Source organism: Capricornis sumatraensis, chromosome 14 (genome assembly GCF_032405125.1).
Source record: "Capricornis sumatraensis isolate serow.1 chromosome 14, serow.2, whole genome shotgun sequence".
In the NCBI taxonomy this organism is placed as follows: domain Eukaryota; kingdom Metazoa; phylum Chordata; class Mammalia; order Artiodactyla; family Bovidae; genus Capricornis; species Capricornis sumatraensis.
Genome location: NC_091082.1, coordinates 84343915 through 84362543, shown reverse-complemented (window position 1 = coordinate 84362543; position 18629 = coordinate 84343915). Strand labels below are relative to the sequence as shown.

At 42.2% G+C, this 18629-nt stretch overlaps 1 protein-coding gene across 1 annotated transcript in view; it reads right to left on the bottom strand.

The window, feature by feature from the left end:
* Positions 1-1201: 1201 nt before the first annotated feature.
* Positions 1202-18629, bottom strand: part of NEK7 (NIMA related kinase 7) — an 83578-nt gene continuing 66150 nt past the window's right edge. The window contains exons 8-9 of the mRNA XM_068985889.1: positions 17780-17893; positions 1202-4055 (exon numbers count right to left, since the gene is read on the bottom strand). Of these exons, the coding sequence (XP_068841990.1) occupies positions 3945-4055; positions 17780-17893 (225 nt within the window). The 3' untranslated portion in view covers positions 1202-3944. The remainder of the gene's footprint in view (positions 4056-17779; positions 17894-18629) is intronic.

The following is an 18629-nucleotide window of genomic DNA, read 5'->3' as shown; positions in this document are numbered from 1 at the left end:
GCTGGACCACTGGGGAAGGCCCCGTGGACTTTTCCTTACACGGCTGTCCTTATGCGTTGTCACTGCCGCCGCACGGGCTTTCTCTCGCTGCGGCGAGGCGGCCGTCCGTGAGCTCCTCTGTGGTGCTTCTCTTGCTGGGGAGCACAGGCTCTGGGTGCAAGGACTCCAGCAGTTGCAGCGCCCGGCTTCCTTAGTGGGGGCGCGTGGGCCTAGCTGTCCTGAGGGGTGGAGTCTTCCCGGCCCATGTAAAGAACCTGTGTCCCCTGCATCGGCAGACGGGTGCCTAATCACTGGACCACCAGGGAAGTCCACCCCGTGGGTATTTTCTGAGAAGGTTTTGTGATGGTAATCTCTGTCCCTATGTCATCATTTTGACTTGAAAGTTACTGTATCGGTTTGGTAAAGATAGCTATACCAACTAATGACACGTTTAAACATCTATGGCTGGTACTGGCTTTTCTAGTTAACATACTTTGAAATAAAACTTCAACTAGTCCCACACTATCTTGAACCTAAAATTTCCTGTGACTTATGATCATGCACACACACACACAGTGGGGCCACAAGTTCCTCACTAAAGGTCCTAGGTTATAAAGCTCTTCTTCACCCGTTTGGAATGTGATCCTGACGTGTAAGGATCACTCTACCACCAGCCCAGCAGACTGTATCTCATTAAGCTCTTTCAGCCTCAGAGTTTCCAGGCATGGCAGCAACTGTCACTTATTATGTGAAAAGAACATTCAAACCATCTGTACTATCAGTAGGGGTATATTACAGTGACAGGAATAGAATCTGTTGCCTGACTTTTAGACACTTTAGAGTTTCAAGAAATTTTTCTTATTCAAAGACAGCAAATGATGTATCAAAGAGAAGAGGGACCTGTGAAGTTGTGCCTTAGTTTAATGCATATTTAAAGACCTCTCTTAGGGTCTGTCGGCCCACCATGGTCACCCCCCAACTGTTTCAATATTTAGCCATCTCCAAAAGGATAAAGAAATAATTCATGGAAACGAATTAAGAACTGTTTCTGTAGGTTGACTGTTGAGTGAAATCAACAATGGTAGAATTTAGTGGGGGTGGGGGGGGGGAGAATCACAGATACCTGAAAAACTTATTATGCTTATTTTTACTTTTATACTTTTATTTATATTAGATATTATACAATTTTCAAAGCTAACAACAGAGTCTTTTTAGTATGTGTATTTGAAGCATAACAAAATAAAAGTATTTCACAAAAGTTCATATTACAGTACTATTGAAATATGAGGCATAAGATAATTATTCATTGGTGGGATATAAACATAATACATTCATTTTAAAGAAAAAACATTTAATATGAATAACATTGTGGTTAAAATAAATATGCAAATGTTAACAGCAACACCTGCAGTGTACGGCTACAAGCAGGGTGTTTTGTAATGGAGACCATGCAGGATGGTAAGGGTCACGGAGTGGCCGTCACAGCTCACTGAACTCACCATCAGTGCACACTGCTGAGCACTTTATGTATACAGGGATACCCTTCGTCCACCATTCCTAGGCATCGGCACACGGACCAAGGTCACCCCACCTTGTGCCCTGGGGAACTGGTACCAAAGTCTGAGCAAGAGTTAGAAATCAGATGTACCTTTCATTTTACTGTTCCTCATTTCAAGTCAAATGTTTTATTTAATCGATACAAAATTTACTTAGAAACAGAAATACAAAGAGAACATTTCATAGGTGATTATAAAACATTAAAACTTCTCGTCTTCACAATTCTTTGAAATATTCAGAATTAAAATTTGTTTTGTGCACAGTGGTTTCTTCCAGAAAAATGTGAACACTGAGATTAAAAAAAAAAAAGATAAAATATCCAAGACAGAAAGTTTCCACATGTAGAAAACAATAATGGATTCCCCTGATCATTAAATTCTTCCCAATTTCCTTATAGCAGATAGGGTCACTTAAAAGTTTAAATCTCTGCTTAGAAGTCCTGTGAGGGGATCCAGCTAATGGCTTTTAGATGGCTTTTTCCAAGAACAAGGAGCATATTTGTTCCAAGTAGAGGACATCTCATCTCCATCAGTCATATTACATTAAAATGAACAGGACACTAAGGTCAACAGAGACGATTCTACTCTGGAGACGCGCTTGGGGACGCCGGGGGCCCGGGGCGTCCCTGCAGCCTGGGATGCAGAGCCACCAGCTCTCCCCGCCTGCACTGGGGTACATCACCCTAATTCACAACTGATACTGTAGCTGATTAAACTTAGAAAAACAAGACGTCTACACTTTGTACATTTTAAATGTTTACAAATGAAAGTATTCAAATGATTGTAAGAAAAATACTTCTATGGAAAAAACAAAACCAGCAGCTATACGGGCTGAGGGCAGGTGCTCTCTGAGCACAAGGGGTTCCCATCGGCAGGGTTACTGAGCAGGTTCTGGGGCGGCACGCGGTTCTTAGGTGGTGACGGGACCATGGCCTTGTGGTCCTTATGTGGCCTTGTGGTCCTTATGTGGCCGTGTGGGAGTGGGTCACCGCTAACACGGAGGCGTCCAGGGCAAACGTCTCCATGACGGCAGGTACTGAACTCTGCCCGCTCCTGTAAACTACACCACCTCGGGCAGCTGCGGGCATGAATACAGTACTTGGCTAGAAGCTTCTCAACAGAAATGTTTAGCTCATAAAACTTCCCGCTGCGGTGTGGCTAGTTTTCACTTCTTTAAACATATCCTAAAACTGCAACCTTGTCGGATGAACTGAAACGGCGTCAGCGTTCACAGGCACAGGACAACACACACCCCTCTTCCTTTCTAACAAGACAGGGCACACACACACGGGGTAGTCCAAATTTTAAAAAGTTAAAAAAATGTTTTCCTTCCAGGAAAAGTGTTGGCATACCAAATATTCTTTTAAGGCTATAATGTTGTCAGAACATCTGAAACATTAGTGGATAAAACTCATGTACAATATAAATAGGAAAGTAACTTTAAGAATATTAAAAAAACTTTCAGAAGGGGACCAATCAGAATTTCAATAAACTCTATGAATAAAAACATATGCTATATACTATAGTGCATGATCATGAGTAGAACATTTAAATTCATAAAGGAACTGAAGTATAGCACTGCAGGATTATTCAAATAATAGTCTTCAAATGTACAAATAGCAAGAACACACAAAAAAGCCTTGGGCAGTGTGCAACTTTGAAAATTACTATCACACCAGCCAGCCAAACGAATCCTTAACCACTTTTTAAATGGACTCATTTATACCATTTTAATGCAAGGAGAATATCAAAGATACTAAAACAAAGCAAAAAACTCTTCAGTGTCTGACTCACATTTTTGTCCCCAAATCTTTTCACATTTAATAGTTGCATTTTGAGTGTTTAAGCTAAGGATTTTAAATTTCTCAAATAGCTCATGAACAAAAATGTAGTTCATGTGTATATTTAGCTTTAAGAGTTCTATTTGAAAGTTACAATGCTAAGAACTAAAACACATACTTCAAACTCTAAAAATAAAAGTCACAACAGTTCACAATCGTGTTCATCTCAGATGTCCACACATGACGGGAAAGCACACAAGGCACGTGTTCAGACCCTGTCCTCGGGCTGCGTGTCTGTCCTGATGGGGCCAAGCCAGGTCGCCGGTGTCTGGCACTGAGAGTTTACCTGAACACGACTGATCAGCACAGAGACTAGAAATCGTTCTAAAAATTCTTCCGCCATTAAGAACCACTGTGTTCCGTCTGCTCTCCTAACATGCAATCTGACTATTCCAAAGTCATTGGGGTTTGCGAGAAGGTGACTTAAATTGGTACAAAATGAAGCTTAGATGGAAACTGGTTAAGGATTCAAAGCACGTTAGCTCTGAAGTAGGACTCTTTTAACACCCAGGAGGAGGAAGTGCGCTTTGCTCAAGAACACCCGGGCGGCGCGCTCTGCCAGCCGTGCTCAGGCGCTGGCGGTGCAGGCGTGCATTCGCTTCGCCACGTCGTACACATAGGTGATGTCTGGCCGCTTCTCCGGGTCTGGGTTGATGCACGTGTTCACCAGCTGTCGCAGCTGCAGAGAAGAGAACACAACCTGCTTCAGGAACCACTCCGGGCGGTGAGGTACAGGAACACGCTTTGCACAGCTCTGGGTTTACCAGGAATGCACGTGTGCTGGTAAATATTTGGCTGGAAATATGTGTGACCGCTGTCAGTGACTTTAGTTAGTTGAAGGCTCTAAGAAGCATATTCACTGGTGAGTGTTCGGGTCAAGCAAAGAGTGTTTTCTACCATCTAGTGGCTTCCTGGTGACCTGATTATCTTTCAGAAAAGTCTGATCAGAGGATGGCAGTCACAGCAGACAGGAAGTTTTAAACTCCATGTCTCTGAGTTATTAATGACTATAGATCACTACACATTGTTTGATCTAGAATTTACTACAACAATGTTCATTGTAAGTTTAAATTTTAATAACCAGCTTATTGTATATCTGAATTTATACAAATATTTTTTATTATAGTAAAAGCACTCCTTCAAACTATAATAAATTATAAGCAAGGCAAGAAACAAATAGTGCTCTCTCAACTGTATGAAGGTGCCCCTGTGTCCTCATGTTACAGATGAGAGGGCTGGGGTTTACTTATGTCACAGAAAAAAGTATATTTCGATAAATTAAGAAAATATCCTCCCATCTGACCCTAGAGCCGATGACTGAAGAATAGGGCACTTCATTCTTAACTCTAATCGCTGTGATTCATGGAGCCACATGTCTTCACAATCTGGTCTTTCAGAGGACAAATCATATCAAGAGGAAGGACCAGACTCCCTAGCCTTCAGGTGCTGCGCTCTGCTTAGTCACTCAGTCCCGTCCAAATATTTGCGACCCCATGGACTGCAGCCCGCCAGGCTCCTCTGTCCATGGGGATTCTCCAGGCAAGAATACAGGAGTGGGTTGCCACGCCCTCCTCCAGGGGATCTTCCTGACCCAGGGATTGAACCCTGGTCTCCTGCATTGGCAAGTGGATTCTTTACCATCTGCATTTAAGTATGGAAGAAAGCCCTAGCATTTAAGTATGTCTTTGTCAAAAAAGGACTATTAGCTAGTCAGTAAAGAATCTGCCTGCAGTGCAGGAGATACGGGTTTGATCCCTGGGTCTGGATGATACCCTGGAGAAGGAAATGGCAACCCACTCCAGTATCCTTGCCTGGAAAATCTCATGGACAGAAGAGCCTGGTGGGCTGCAGTCCATGGGGTCGCAAAGAGTCGGGCACGACTGGGCGACTATCACTTACTTCCTTGTAAATTACTCAGAACTCTGAAAACTTGCATTATTCTTTCTCACCATAGTGGCACATAAATTATCAAATTACTGTTTGATAATTTAAATTATCAAATTACAGAGTTTTCACCAAGAAGATTTTTTCCACCAAGAAGATTTTTTCATCTGGAGGAAAAAGAAACTAATGCTAAAATCTGTGGGCTGAGTGTGTTAACAGCGGAGAAGCCCACCGCCAGTGAGAACAGTCAGCTGGAGAGAAGGTGTGTGTAAGGAGGCCCCCAGGGGATGGAAAGGGAGGAGCCCGTGGACGCCTGCTGGCTCAAGGCACTGTCTGGAGAAGTTTGTTTCTTCATCAATTCAGGACAGAGGCTGGAGTAGAGGACCCATAAGGATTCTTCTAGCGCTAATCCTCAGGTGATGTGATTCTATCAGAATGAAGCTTCACGAGTCAGCTTCACTTCTGGGAGTTCAAAGATGCCAATGATAATGGCAGACCTACTGGGAGGGTCCAAGGATTTAATGGTCTGTTCTCTGCAGTGGCACAGGGGACAGCATTCAACATCCTGAAGGGGTGTGGCTGCACACAAGCCTTTGTGTTATAGTGATCTGAATCAGAAAGAGATTGTTGGCATTTTACCCATTAAAATAAAAACAAGTACATTCAGTTGTACACACAATAGAAGACAGGAGGAAAAGTATTTTTACTGATACGTATATAAAAAAAGACTGTTTTCTAACAGGTTATCTAGTGGTCAGAAATTTTGTTCAGAGATAAAAATGATAAAAAGGAGCAGAAAGGATAACTGTGGTACCCACATTCATTCTATTTAACCAGGATCCAAGCAGATGCAATAGCCGTTTTTTGATTGAATAAAAGTGCCACACCCTTCAGGCTGGTCAAGAAACCTTACTTTTCCTGCCTAATAATTCGGAATAGGGTTTACCTTCCAATCGACTGTAGCGGATGCTTGGCCCTCACTTGTTTCTGCCACCAGGAGAAAGCAGCCAAGGTTACAGACAATCACTGTGTAATTTCAAATCATGATCACTAGAAAGGGATGCCACTGGGTTAAGCTGTATCTGAGTTCCACTTAAGAGAGGAGTTTCTGGGTTCTGAGAGAAAACGGTGGATACTGGGGGATGAGAAGTGGTTACCCAGAGGAGAGACACTAACATCTCAAGGACTTCATGCAGGTACTTGGAGGCTGGTCTGACTTCCAGCAGGTGAGCAGAGTGGTGAGACGCTTCAGCTTCGATCAAAGGTGTCAGCCTGCCTTGCTGTTTGAAGCAGCAGAACAGAACCTATCACCACAGGTCCTTGTCAAGGGATACACAATGGTAGAGTGAATATTCAAAAGTTTGAATATTCAAAAATATGAATCCGAGTATCGAGAGGTATGATACATAGCTCCTGTCAAACATGTTAAGAGCACGGGAGTTTAGGGAAGACTCAGTAAGAAACAGCGTTCATCCTTAGGCTGCTGTTTAGTCAGCTCCGTTGTGTCTGACTCTGTGATCCCCGTGGACTGTAGCCTGCCAGGCTCCTCTGTCCATGGGATTTCCCAGGCAAGAATACTGGAGCGGGTTGCCATTTCCTTCTCCAGGGGATCTTCCCAACCCAGGAATCGAACCTGTGTCTTTTGTACCGGCAGGCAGGTTCTTAACTGCTGAGCCACCAGGGAAGCTCCATTCATCCTAGTAACTTGGGATAAGCCAATGCTGGGTACATTACTCACAGACCCTTACAGGTGATATTCCCATCATAATTCAGCAGGGGAAAATTCCATCTTCTCTGAGGGACAGAGAAGGTATACTTTCGTCCTTAAAAACATGGCCTGCATCTGTTTCCTTCGAAACCAGGCAGACGTGCTGCAGCCACTCTGCTGGCCAAGAGGGAAGGTGTGTTTACGTGCCCTTCTCCCCTTGGTTCTGAACTTGACTTCTGTTTCTGCATTAATAACCGCTAACCTGTGTCTTCTATTGTAAGTCAGCTCAAATCCTTTTTGAAAAAAGGTGGACTGTAACCATGTTATGGAAGATTTACCCAGGCCTGTATTCTTAGTTTGAGGGATGTTTCTCTGATATTTGATAACTATTGGTTATTCTAAAGATACATTTCAGTAGACATATTAACCCAGTGGAGGCCGGGGGTGGGGGGAGCCAGTTTCAATAGTCTTTTGGCAAAGGAAATGGAGAAAAAAAAAAAATAACAGATAACTTACTACTTTTATGTTTCAAACGGCCATGGGCCAAGTTTTACGTCTTTAATAATTTGCTTTTTAAAAATGCAAAATTCACTTTGATATATGCATAGTCTCTTGTCACGCCAAGTAACAATTTTAAGCTCTGCAAGTGAGGTCACCGCTCAACCCTTCTCGTAACGTATACGGAAGGACAGCATCTCTGTGACGTGGGAGAGTTCCGTGTGCTTCTGACATGATGGAGACAAGGATAAAACAGTTGCCCACACAGCAGAATACAGGAATGGTATTAAGAGATGGCAATTGGGGTTAAGCAGTCATTAATTAGAGAATGAGGAAAAACTCTCTTCCCTTTGCTTGACAGCCCCCAGCCTTTAATTGTTAAACAGCTGAACGTGGCAGGCTGCCTCACTCAGTGCTCTGGGCGCACTTTCTGCAGCCAGCGGACAGTCTGGAAGCCACACTGCCGAGATGGAGGTGCTCCCAGGAATTGGCAGTTATTTCTAACTTTCCAGGGGACATCTGGAACCCCATCTCCTGAACATGTTCAGATAAAAGGCATCTCCATGTGCCAAGAGGTAACTCTGGGGCTTTGAAGTTGCTTCCGGTGCCAACGCAGAGAGAGGACCATTTCCTGAAAGCTGTTGCTGATTTAGTTCTGCCCCTTCTCACAGCTAGATCCAGCTCAGAAGCTCTCTGCAGGGTGCAGGGGGCGGCATCCCAAGGCCACAGAGGCGGTAAGGCGCCCAGCCCGGAGGGGAACTGAAGTGGCCTGGCTTCAGACACCTGGCTTTTAAAACTACTGCTCTCCTACCCCAGGGAAAGCCCCACCTGGTCTGCAGGTTCCCTCACAGCCACCTGTGCACAAAGGTGGGTGACCTTCTAACAGGCAAAGGCAGGCAGGTAGGATGGCATCACTGACTCAGTGGACATGAGCTTGAGCAAGCTCCGGGAAACGGTGAAAGACCAGGAAGCCTGGCGTGCTGCAGTCCATGGGGTCGAAAAGAGTCAGACGTGAATGAGAGGCTGAGCAACAACGACAACAGGTGGTCTGACTCTCAAAAGACGCCAGCTCTGACGCCGGTTCATCTGGTTCCTAAGGTGAATGGGTCGCCCTCACAGTTCACAGCCAGCTCCGATCTAAAAACAGACCAAAAAATCTTCTCTAGGGCTCTGCCCAACATCCAGACAAGGGCCTTACAAGACACAAAACTGTTCCGATTCATATTCTGACTAGAGTGACCTCATTCATTAAAGTGACAGTGACTACCTCCGGAGAAAATGTACTTGAATTTTCACATGGAACCATTTTTTTATACCAGGTTAGGAATTTACACGGTGACATGATGCATCCAAAAAAAAAAGCCTCTAAGTGTTCTATCAGACAGACATATACATAATCAAAAAGGAATAATCATCTTAGTGAGCTCTCTCAGTGTTAGTCTTACATTTGAAAAAACAAACAAACAAAAACTTTCTCTTCCTGCAAACCTCTGCAAAAAATTACTTTAAAAATCCTGAACGACTATCCAACCTTTTGACATGATTCTAAGTACTACATGATTAACTATGGTTGACGAACACATCTGTTCATATAATTACTTTAAAATTTTTTATATATATTCCTACATGTCAGGCTTTAATTTCTCATAATATTGTCAGGCAATCACTTGCTCAAAGAAATTTTGTGTTTGAATGGAGGGGATTAGCTTCCCATTTATTACTTTGTAGAAGTAATTCCCAAATCAGTGGATATTAGAGTAATAAAAATAAACAGGAATAAGTAAAACATTTCATGTAAGTAAAGACATTTCATAGTTTACATTATCTCAAGAAAACTGTTGAATTTGCATTACTTTACACGTTTATAAAAACATGTACTTTGTGTTGTTTTTAAACTGTTTTATAGAACAAGCTAAAAATAAGGTAAAAAATAAAGATCTGAATTTGTAGGAGTCTACGAAATCAGAAGAAAAAACTTTAATTCAGATGATTAAGGGAAATTTAAAAAGCAACACAAACATTTAAAAGAGAAAAGTCATATAAAGGAAAAATAAAATGAATTCTCTGACATTTCTAAAGGATTATGAAGTCATCAGTCATATGGAAATAAATGAATATTTTCAATAAAAAAGAGAAAATGCTATGATCGATATGTTTCTAAAGAAATACCAAAGCATATAGGTTGGTACCAGAGATATTAAAAGGGGAGTGCTGACGGTCCCCACTGACGGGTGATGAAGCATCGAGCTCAGCCGCGTCATGGGAAGACGAGCGCGCTGTGTGCAGCCTGGCCTTGGATCGGGACACGACACCTGACAGGAACACAGACCCAGGCTCCGGGCGCTGCTGCTGACCCCAACCCCGTTCCTCTGAGACCAATTACGATGCATCTGCCTCCCGGACACCCCGTTTCCATCGAGCCAAGGACACACTGCAGCCCCCCAAAGTGGGTCTAATGCATCAACACACACTGGCTGTCGACGCTTTAGACGTTTATACAAAATGAGGAGGCAGATTCGATGCGTAGGCCAAAGTGTCACCAGTGACTGACTTGGGGGGCTGCGGGAGGGGAGAAAGCCCTCCCACACAGAATCCTTACGAGGTGACGCAATGGCTGCAGCCCGCAACTAAAGATCACTCAGCATCTTCTGAAACCTTACAGAAGCGTCTTACAGAAAGTTAATGGTTTCACAGGATCCCAGAGGATGCGTGAAATGTAGGGCACTGCTTTGGATTCGTCTTAGAGGAGTGAGTCCCCAGTGTCGCTTCAGAAGCATAAGTGAACAAAGGACCTGCTTATATGTATATTTTTTTAAACAAAAATGAAACATTCAAAGTTTAAAGATCTACTCTTACATGGCAACTTTGAGTGAAGGAAGGTGGTCAACTGATATTATAAATGATGGGCGTTATCAAACTTCCTAAAACCATTTTCAGGAAGGAAAATCAAATGTTCCTAATAGTGTCTGAGGTAATTAATATTAACTTCAATAAATAATGGCACGGTTAGTGATTATATTTAATATTATTAGATATCCTCCTACATTTTAAAGTAAAATATTCTCGGGGCTCCCCTGGTAGCCCAGTGCCGCCTCAATCCCCAGGCAGGAGGCCCAGGTTTGATCCCTGGTCAGGGAACTAGATCCTGCACACCACAACTAAGACCTGGAATAGTCAAAACGTTTTTAAGAAATAAAGTAAAATACTCTCATATAACTTAGCATGGATTACATAATAATCAGAACTAGAGAAATATTTGAAAAAACAGATGTACTTCCAAGTATTATTTGTGCCATAGTGTCTCATTTAAATATTCTTATAGAATGATTTAGACTGATCAAATGAATACAAAGATTTAAGTTTCAAAGTATGCAAAAATAATCTGTACCTGACACTTAAAAAAAAACTTACGTACAGTAGCTCTTTTCCGAGCTAAAACAAAGGTCATGTTTTTTGTTAATGAGGCAACTTTCTTAAAAAGCCTCTTTAAGCATATTCTGAATTTTACATATAAAAATAAATTACTTGTAAGTTTCTGCTTAAAACACCAGTTATGGGGCTTCCCTGGTGGTTCAGTGGTAAAGAATCCGCCTGCCAATGCAGGAGACGTGGGTTTGACCCCCGGCCCGGGAAGATCCCAAGAGCCGCGGAGCAACTAGGCCTGTAAACCACAGCTGCCGAGCCTGCGCTCCGGGGTCCCCGCGCTCCGCGACAGGAGAAGCTGCAGCGAGAAGCCCAGGCACTGCTCCTGGAGGGTCGCCTCCATCGCAACTGGAGAACAGCCTGTGCAATGAAGACCCAGCACAGCCGAAAATAAATGATTTGAAACAAAAAACCAGTTATGGTTTTTAAAGCTTCCAATCGGTACTTTCCTTAAGGATAACCATTTGGGAAATGAAGCATCAGTAAAATTACAACACACTGTAAAAAAACTTTTGTTTTTTGTTCAGCACAGCTATGGATCAGTATTTCTGATACCTTATTTGAAACACGCAGTCGTTTCCATATTCTGATATGTAAACATCATTCCTGCCCTTCTGCAAAATTCCCTCCCTCTTTCCCTTCAGTGTGACCTGGCTGAGCCACTACCAGGCGGAAGGGTGTTCTGAGCGAGCTGCGGCACCCCCAGGGAAGCAGAGCCCCGCGGAGGCAGGAGGCGGAGGGCGAGAGCAGGTACAGGGAACGCAGAGGCGCCCGGGAGCCGGCGGAGGGACCATACGCGACCCCTGAGAGGCCCCCTCGGGCGCTTCCTTTGCCCTGGCACAAGCAGTGGATGCTGGAAGGGCGCCCTGGAGTCTAGGGTTCCCTCTGATACTGCTGGGTCCCTGTCTACTCAGGTGTGAAACGGGAATAATGTTTCCCGCAGACCTTTCTTTAGCAACAAAGTTCTTATGTGGGTGAAAGAAAATGGTGATTTCACATGCTGAAATAAAAAAAAAAAAAGAAACCTCAGTATTCCAATTTTACTTAAAGCCATGTAAATATATCTATACTCTACAATAACCTATAACTATCTGAGGTCAGTTTAGTTCAACTCAAAATATATTATTATTTTGTTATTCATATATAATAAAGCAGATCAAGGACCAAGCTTTTTAATCCTTATATTGTAAATACTCTGGGAAAAAAAATCAATACTTATCTAATCTCAAAAATAATGAAAAATGCCATGATGAGGTATCACTTTACACTGGTTAAAATGGCCATCATCAAAAAGTCCACAGATAAGAAATGCTGAAGAGAAGGGAACCCCCCTGCACTGTGGGTGGGGATGTAAGCCGGGGCAGCCACTATGCAAAACAGTATGGAGGCTCCTCAAAAAACAAAAAGCTTCCAGGAACCAGAGGGAAAAGGGAGAGGAGGAGGGGCCAGTTAGGAGTTTGGGATTAGCAAGTATAAACTATTGCACATAAAGCAGATAAGCAACAAGGATTTACTGTACAGCACAGGGGACTACACGTAATATCTTGTCACAGATATATAATGGAAAACAACATAATAAACAATGGAAAACAATCTGAAAAATTACATGCATATTACTAAATCACTCTGCTGTACAGCTGGAACACAATGCGTCAATCACAATGCTGCTTCAGTTTTTTTTTAAAACAGGAATCATGAAAATGATGCTGGAAATTGTTACTCATCTGAGTGAAGTGGTGGGAAGAACATGTCCAGTGTGTACTGCTGAGCTGTTTCTGGGAAAAAACCCTCCTCTCCTGCCTTCCGTTTCTCTAACTTAAAGGGGCGGAGGGCGGAGAAAAGAAAGGGACAGTGTCTAAGAAGGAAGAAAACATAATGGAAGAAGTAATAAAAAAGAAAGAAAAGATGATTTTGGAGGTGAACATTTACGAGACTCCATCCATTCTCTACTAGACCTTTTAGGTTGGTATTTTAAAGGATTAACTGCATTATTTGAGTAGTCTCATTAACTGAGTTTTAATAGAAACAGATATTTTTCTATCTGTGGGCTGGAGATATAGAGCCACAAAACAAACAAACTTAATGTACAACAAGAGAGGCATTAAATAATGTGAAAAATGACTACTGTTCTAATAATTCTAATTCCAAGATTATATTTTCTTTTTTTTTTAACCTCTAAAAGTAGTAAGAGGTACTAAATGAGCAAGCTTTCAAAAATACAGTTAAAAGATAACTACAATCCTGTCTTCTGCAAAGGTCTGTGTCACTTATATTACTAGATTTAAAGCTACTAGTAAACAGATAAGCATTTGCCTAACAGTTCAGGTCAGTAGGCACTGTTATCATGACACCATTCACTTCATTAAAATGGTTCAAGCATCTTACCACATTTTAACAGGCGCTCAAATTTCTTTTTCACTCAAGTACTGTTTTCAAATCTTCAGTTTCTCCCTACTCTATTTTCTCAGACCAAGATCACTCTTATTCTTTCCATTTCATTTTTAACTTTCATCTGCAAACTCTTTACTCAACTTTCAGAACTTCCTTCCAAACCTCTGAGGCACAATTCTCTCCAACTTTTCCTGTGTCTTTTCTATTTAGGCTAGCTAGGATTTTTTAATTAAAAAAAAAAGCAAAGACAAATATATATTTTGCGTGGTGTTAATGCTCAGACTTTCAGATATTGATTAAAAAGAACCAACTTAATAGAGAACCCCAGTGTGCACTTTCTAAATGATTTTCAATATAACTATTTACTATTTTTTTAATCTTAGATTTTCCTGAGATAATTTAGTAAACAAGAGTGAAAAATGCATAATTCTGATGATTGGTCTCCCAAAGAAACTAAACATTGAAGCTGAAGGGGAAAAAAATCCATCTTATTTCCTAGTAAATGGATATGGACATTCTAGATGTGATATAGCTTGTTTACAAGATTGAAAAAAATCACTTGCAGGTAGTATCAATAAAAGAAACATCACACCCCTGACCTGTCTTTTGAGTAATTTCTTCCTTACTACCTAGAGGGTTCTGTAGGAACTTTCACTCACTCATTCCATTGACATTAATTGGTTCATTCACTCTTTTTCTCATTTATTCCTTTAACTCACTTTCTCTATTGACTGATCAATCACTGAACCTTTTTACTTTTTAGTGTGCTGGGCCCTAGAGACACACAGATGAAAAGCAGTCACTGCTCTTCAGGCACAGGAGCTAGACAGGCCTGGAGGTGGAGCCACCGGGCAATGAAGACCAGATACACATACGTGATGGAATACGACTCAGCCGTAAAAAATACGCCATTTGCAACAAGATAGATAAACTCGGAGGGTATTATGGTACGTGAATAAGTCAGGAGAGAAAGACAAATACCCTTTAGAAATTGTGACTTACTATGCTGTACACCTGAAACTTACATAATACTGTAAATCAACTATACCTCAAAGGGAAAAAAAAAAAAGAAATTATAGAGCAGTGTGATTGCCAAGGGAAGAGGGCCTGAGAAGTGGAGAAAGGGGAGCAGGGTGACTTAAGGGGGAGGCAACGGCCAGGCTTTGTTCTAAAGAGAATGAGTTCACCTGATCAGGCACAGGGGGTGGGGCATGTCAACAAGAGGAAACAGCACCCACAGCCAAGATGGGAATTCCTGGGCCTTTTGGTAGAACCTGCATGGTGGAGTTCAGGAAAGAAGAGAGGGTGCTGTGACCAGAACGTCTGGGCAGCTCAGCCCAGTTCAGACTATGAGGGGCCAGGGGAATCAGGACTCCCTGGACACAGTAAGTATTCAAAAATTGTTTGCTGCACTGATGTTAATTTCTTCATCACCAACAATTTTTGTTGCTGTTGTTTAGTTGCTAAGTTGTGCCTGACTCTGAGACCCCGTGGACTGACTAACCTGCCAGGTTCTTCTGTCCATGGGATTCTCCAGGCAAGAATACTGGAGTGGGTTGCCATTTCCTTCTCCAGGGGATCTTCCTGAATTACCAACAATACTAAACTTAATTAAAACTAAGAGAGAGTTCAGGGAAAATATCCACTTTTCAACCCAATATTTCTATTGTTAAGTACAGTAATTCCCTATTATACATGGATGAGATCCCTACTAGAAAAGAATACTGATCACCAAAAGTCATAAAGCTATTATTTTAGGGAGCTCTAAAATATACATTCTAAATATCAGTCATGTGCAGCTGAGATGTTTCAATCAAGAACCCTAATCATTTGCACATAATTACAATAGCACAGTTCAACAGGAAAGATCTGACAGACAACTTCATTTTTCCAAAGAATACTAGCAATACTTCTCAGTTTTGGTTTCTAATGCGTAAGTGAATCTATGTCTTAGATTATAAGAAATGTAAAAATCCCAAGCTCTTAAGCTCTGAGCTCTTCCCCACGGAAAGCCTGTATCTGGAAATAGACCTCATAGAGCTCCTCAGGACTCCTACCAGTCGAGGCTGGTTGGAGGCACAGCTTTTATTCTCATGAACAAAAATGTTCCCTGTGCATCTCCTCTTCGGGCAGGAGCCTTAAAAATTTAGTAGTAGCTAAATCAAACTGGTAAGCTTTCAAACAGGTATTTGGTAGGAAATTAATTTTGCTTAAAAGTTTCAGTTTTCAAACAGATACAGAGTCTGTTGCCATCTGAGCTATAAAATTGGCACCTAATGGACTGGTCTTTTAATTAAAAGTTTTCCGTTTAAAAACTTTATATTTCACTTTTCACTGTTTCCTAAATTTTTGCCATACTAAAAAAGAAAAAAAAATTAGACTTTTAAAAGATCTAAAAGGCATACTATATAAAGGAGTATTGAAGATATGGTTGAAGTATGGCAGTATGGCCTCTGTTCAGGTTTTTTGCTACCATAAACTCTGAATAATTATCTTCCAAACAAACCGAGTTCCTGCTTATGGAGAGAAAATATTTATTAGCACATCTGCATTTCAAAGCTCTTGTTCTGGGAACTTCTCTACATAATGGAACAGATTAAAGTAAGATCATTAGTCTATATTTTTTTTAGCTCATTTCTTCCATAAGAATTAGTTTCCCTGTTTACCTGCGTACTACAGCTTTCTATTTTATTGCTGTGCAGCCACAGAATTTACCAATCTGAGGGCCCATACTAGCTTCTTTTGGTGAGTACATCATATAACGTGTTTTGCTTTATACCTCGTTTCAGGACTGGTAAACTATATGGAGGGAAGTAAAAAGTGGAATCTCTTTTCCTTTCCCAACTGTGAGACCTTCTTCTGTCTGGGCCAGACTTTGATATGTGCCCCTTGGCTGAGAACCCGCGAATCCAACTTCACACTTAGCTGCAGTGAAGTAGCCCTGCAGGCAGGCCGACTTCAACGAACCACCAGTGGCATCATCATTAAAATCCGGCTGGAGGTCGCCATGGTAACCGCCTGCTGAGGCTCCGCTGCTGCGCGGGCATCTCCTCATCAGCTACCATGTGAAATGCAAATGCAGACGGTCTGAAAATTAGTCAAGAGGAATAGCGGATGAGAATGCAGATACGTGAAATATTCATGCGCTTCGTGGAAGAGAGGAGACAGCGTGAATGACACAACAAAGAGCGGCCCCTGACACCCGCGCCATCATTCTGCACGGCTGTTCACACCCTCCCGCGTTTGTGGGCCGAGAGTGCTGGAGCCGGTTTTGTGCAATGCTGTATTTATATTCCACACCCAAAATACTAATTAAAAATGGCTAACATAATAACAGCATTAACATCAAATAAAGATAATGCTTCTAAAATTACCGGGGCTGTCTTGTAAGAGTTTATTCTAAGCACCTGAACACAAGTGCTGTGAAACAAAAAAAATCCAAGCGTCACTGATTATCAGTATCAAAACGATTAGGGAAAAAAAGTACTTTCAACATCCTAGGACCATGAGTGCTTTTCCCATATGGTAAAAATTCTTTAGAGAGATTTTATTATTCAAGTTACATGGACTCAATCTTCCTTATATAAAACTAGAACCAACTGCATTCATTTTGAAATAGAGTGACAAGACCAGCTGAAAGGTGAACACTGTAATTGCTTCATTTTTTTCCCTTTGCCCCTTTCCGTTTTCCTTGGGCAGAACCCCTGCTGCCCATGAGCAGGTCCTTGACACTGTGGTTTCTCTGGGTGGGTCCCCCATGAGCTGTCCAAAGGGTTATGAGAACACATTAGTTAACCTGAGACACTGCTATTCTACAGTATCTCCTCAAATACTGGTAAAATCATGATGCATTAGGCAAAAATGGGAGATGTTTTGTTCAGGGGAACACTGGATGTTGGGTGGAGGCCAAACAACTCATTTCAGTGGGCTCCCAAAGCAAGCAAGGACCCACGCTCAGATCTTCACTGGGCAACGTCTGCTAACACTTTCAGTTGACCTCAAACATTTCCCATAGGAATATGACTGCAGTGGGGAGGTGGTTATGGGACGGGCCTGGTGAGAATAAAAAGAGCAAGGAACAGGGCTGAGAGAGATGCAGCTGAGAGATGTTTGCTTCCATTCTGGGAAAACATGGGCAGGAGGGAGGTTCTGTCAGAAGAGGGGTCATAGCTGCTCTGAGTCCGTGGGCATGGGGAGGGACACTGGACGTGCTGGTCACCCAGAGCCTGGGCGCCGTGTCCAGGAGGCGGTGAAGTCAGCCACTGCTCCATTACACCCACTGTGAGACCGCAGGCGGTGTGGGGTTCCTCTCCACGTGATGGATGAACTGTGGGCAACTCTTTAACAGCCAAGCCTCCGAGGGAACGAAAGCGGAATGAAGGTGTTCTCTCTGCCACCTACACTCAGCATGTGCATCATGGAATAGAGAAGGGCCCAAAATAAAATGCAAGCATTACCAAAACGAACAATGTGGACACACCAACTGAAAGATGACTTACTTCCTCTGAATAGTGGTCTGACGGGAGAGGCGGGTAGTCACACTGCTCTATCTTCTTACACAGCGAGTACAGGTTCATCTTGTCGCCATAGAAAGGACTCTGTAACGCGGCCATCTGCAAAACGCTCCCAATGAAACTGATACACTTACATGTTAACTTTAAAGGAGGTTTCATCGAGCATATGACACTGGAGGGGAGGGGATAATTGCAAACATTTTAAATAAAGTTCTCCAGGCATTTGGCGTTTCATGAACATCCTTTCCAGAGAATTAGTTCAATTCTTTCTTCAATTTCTGGTTATTATTTTTAACATTGAAACTTTCCAGGAAGGGAGATATGGTTAGCATAGAACTACATATATACACCCCCACACACCTATGCAGCATTAAATAGTGTTACAAAAATAATATAACTTAGGGCTCTTTGTAAATGCAGTGCAGTAGGAACAGCTAGTCTCTCTCATGACCAGACAGACATGAATGGTATAATATCAAACATTCAGTGGTTAAAATACAACAGAAATGAAACGAGCTAAAACCGCAGTAGAATCCAGCAATGGTTCAGGGACCGGTACACATAGCATTTTATCTCTCACGACAATCTCTGCAGGAAAAGGCTATTCTGAAATTAAAAAATGTCTTCTCAATCTGAATGTTCTGATACTCAAACTAGTTCACAGTGAATCAGAACTCCTTTCTATTGTGACGATGTTTCGGAAACACTAAAGGTGCTCGAAAGCCCTAGGAGTCGTAGCCACTGATTCAAGGCATCCAAATGGGATTTCTATGCAGGGGGGGAAAAAACACTCAAAGAATGAATGACTTTAAAAAAGACATTATCAAATTTAACT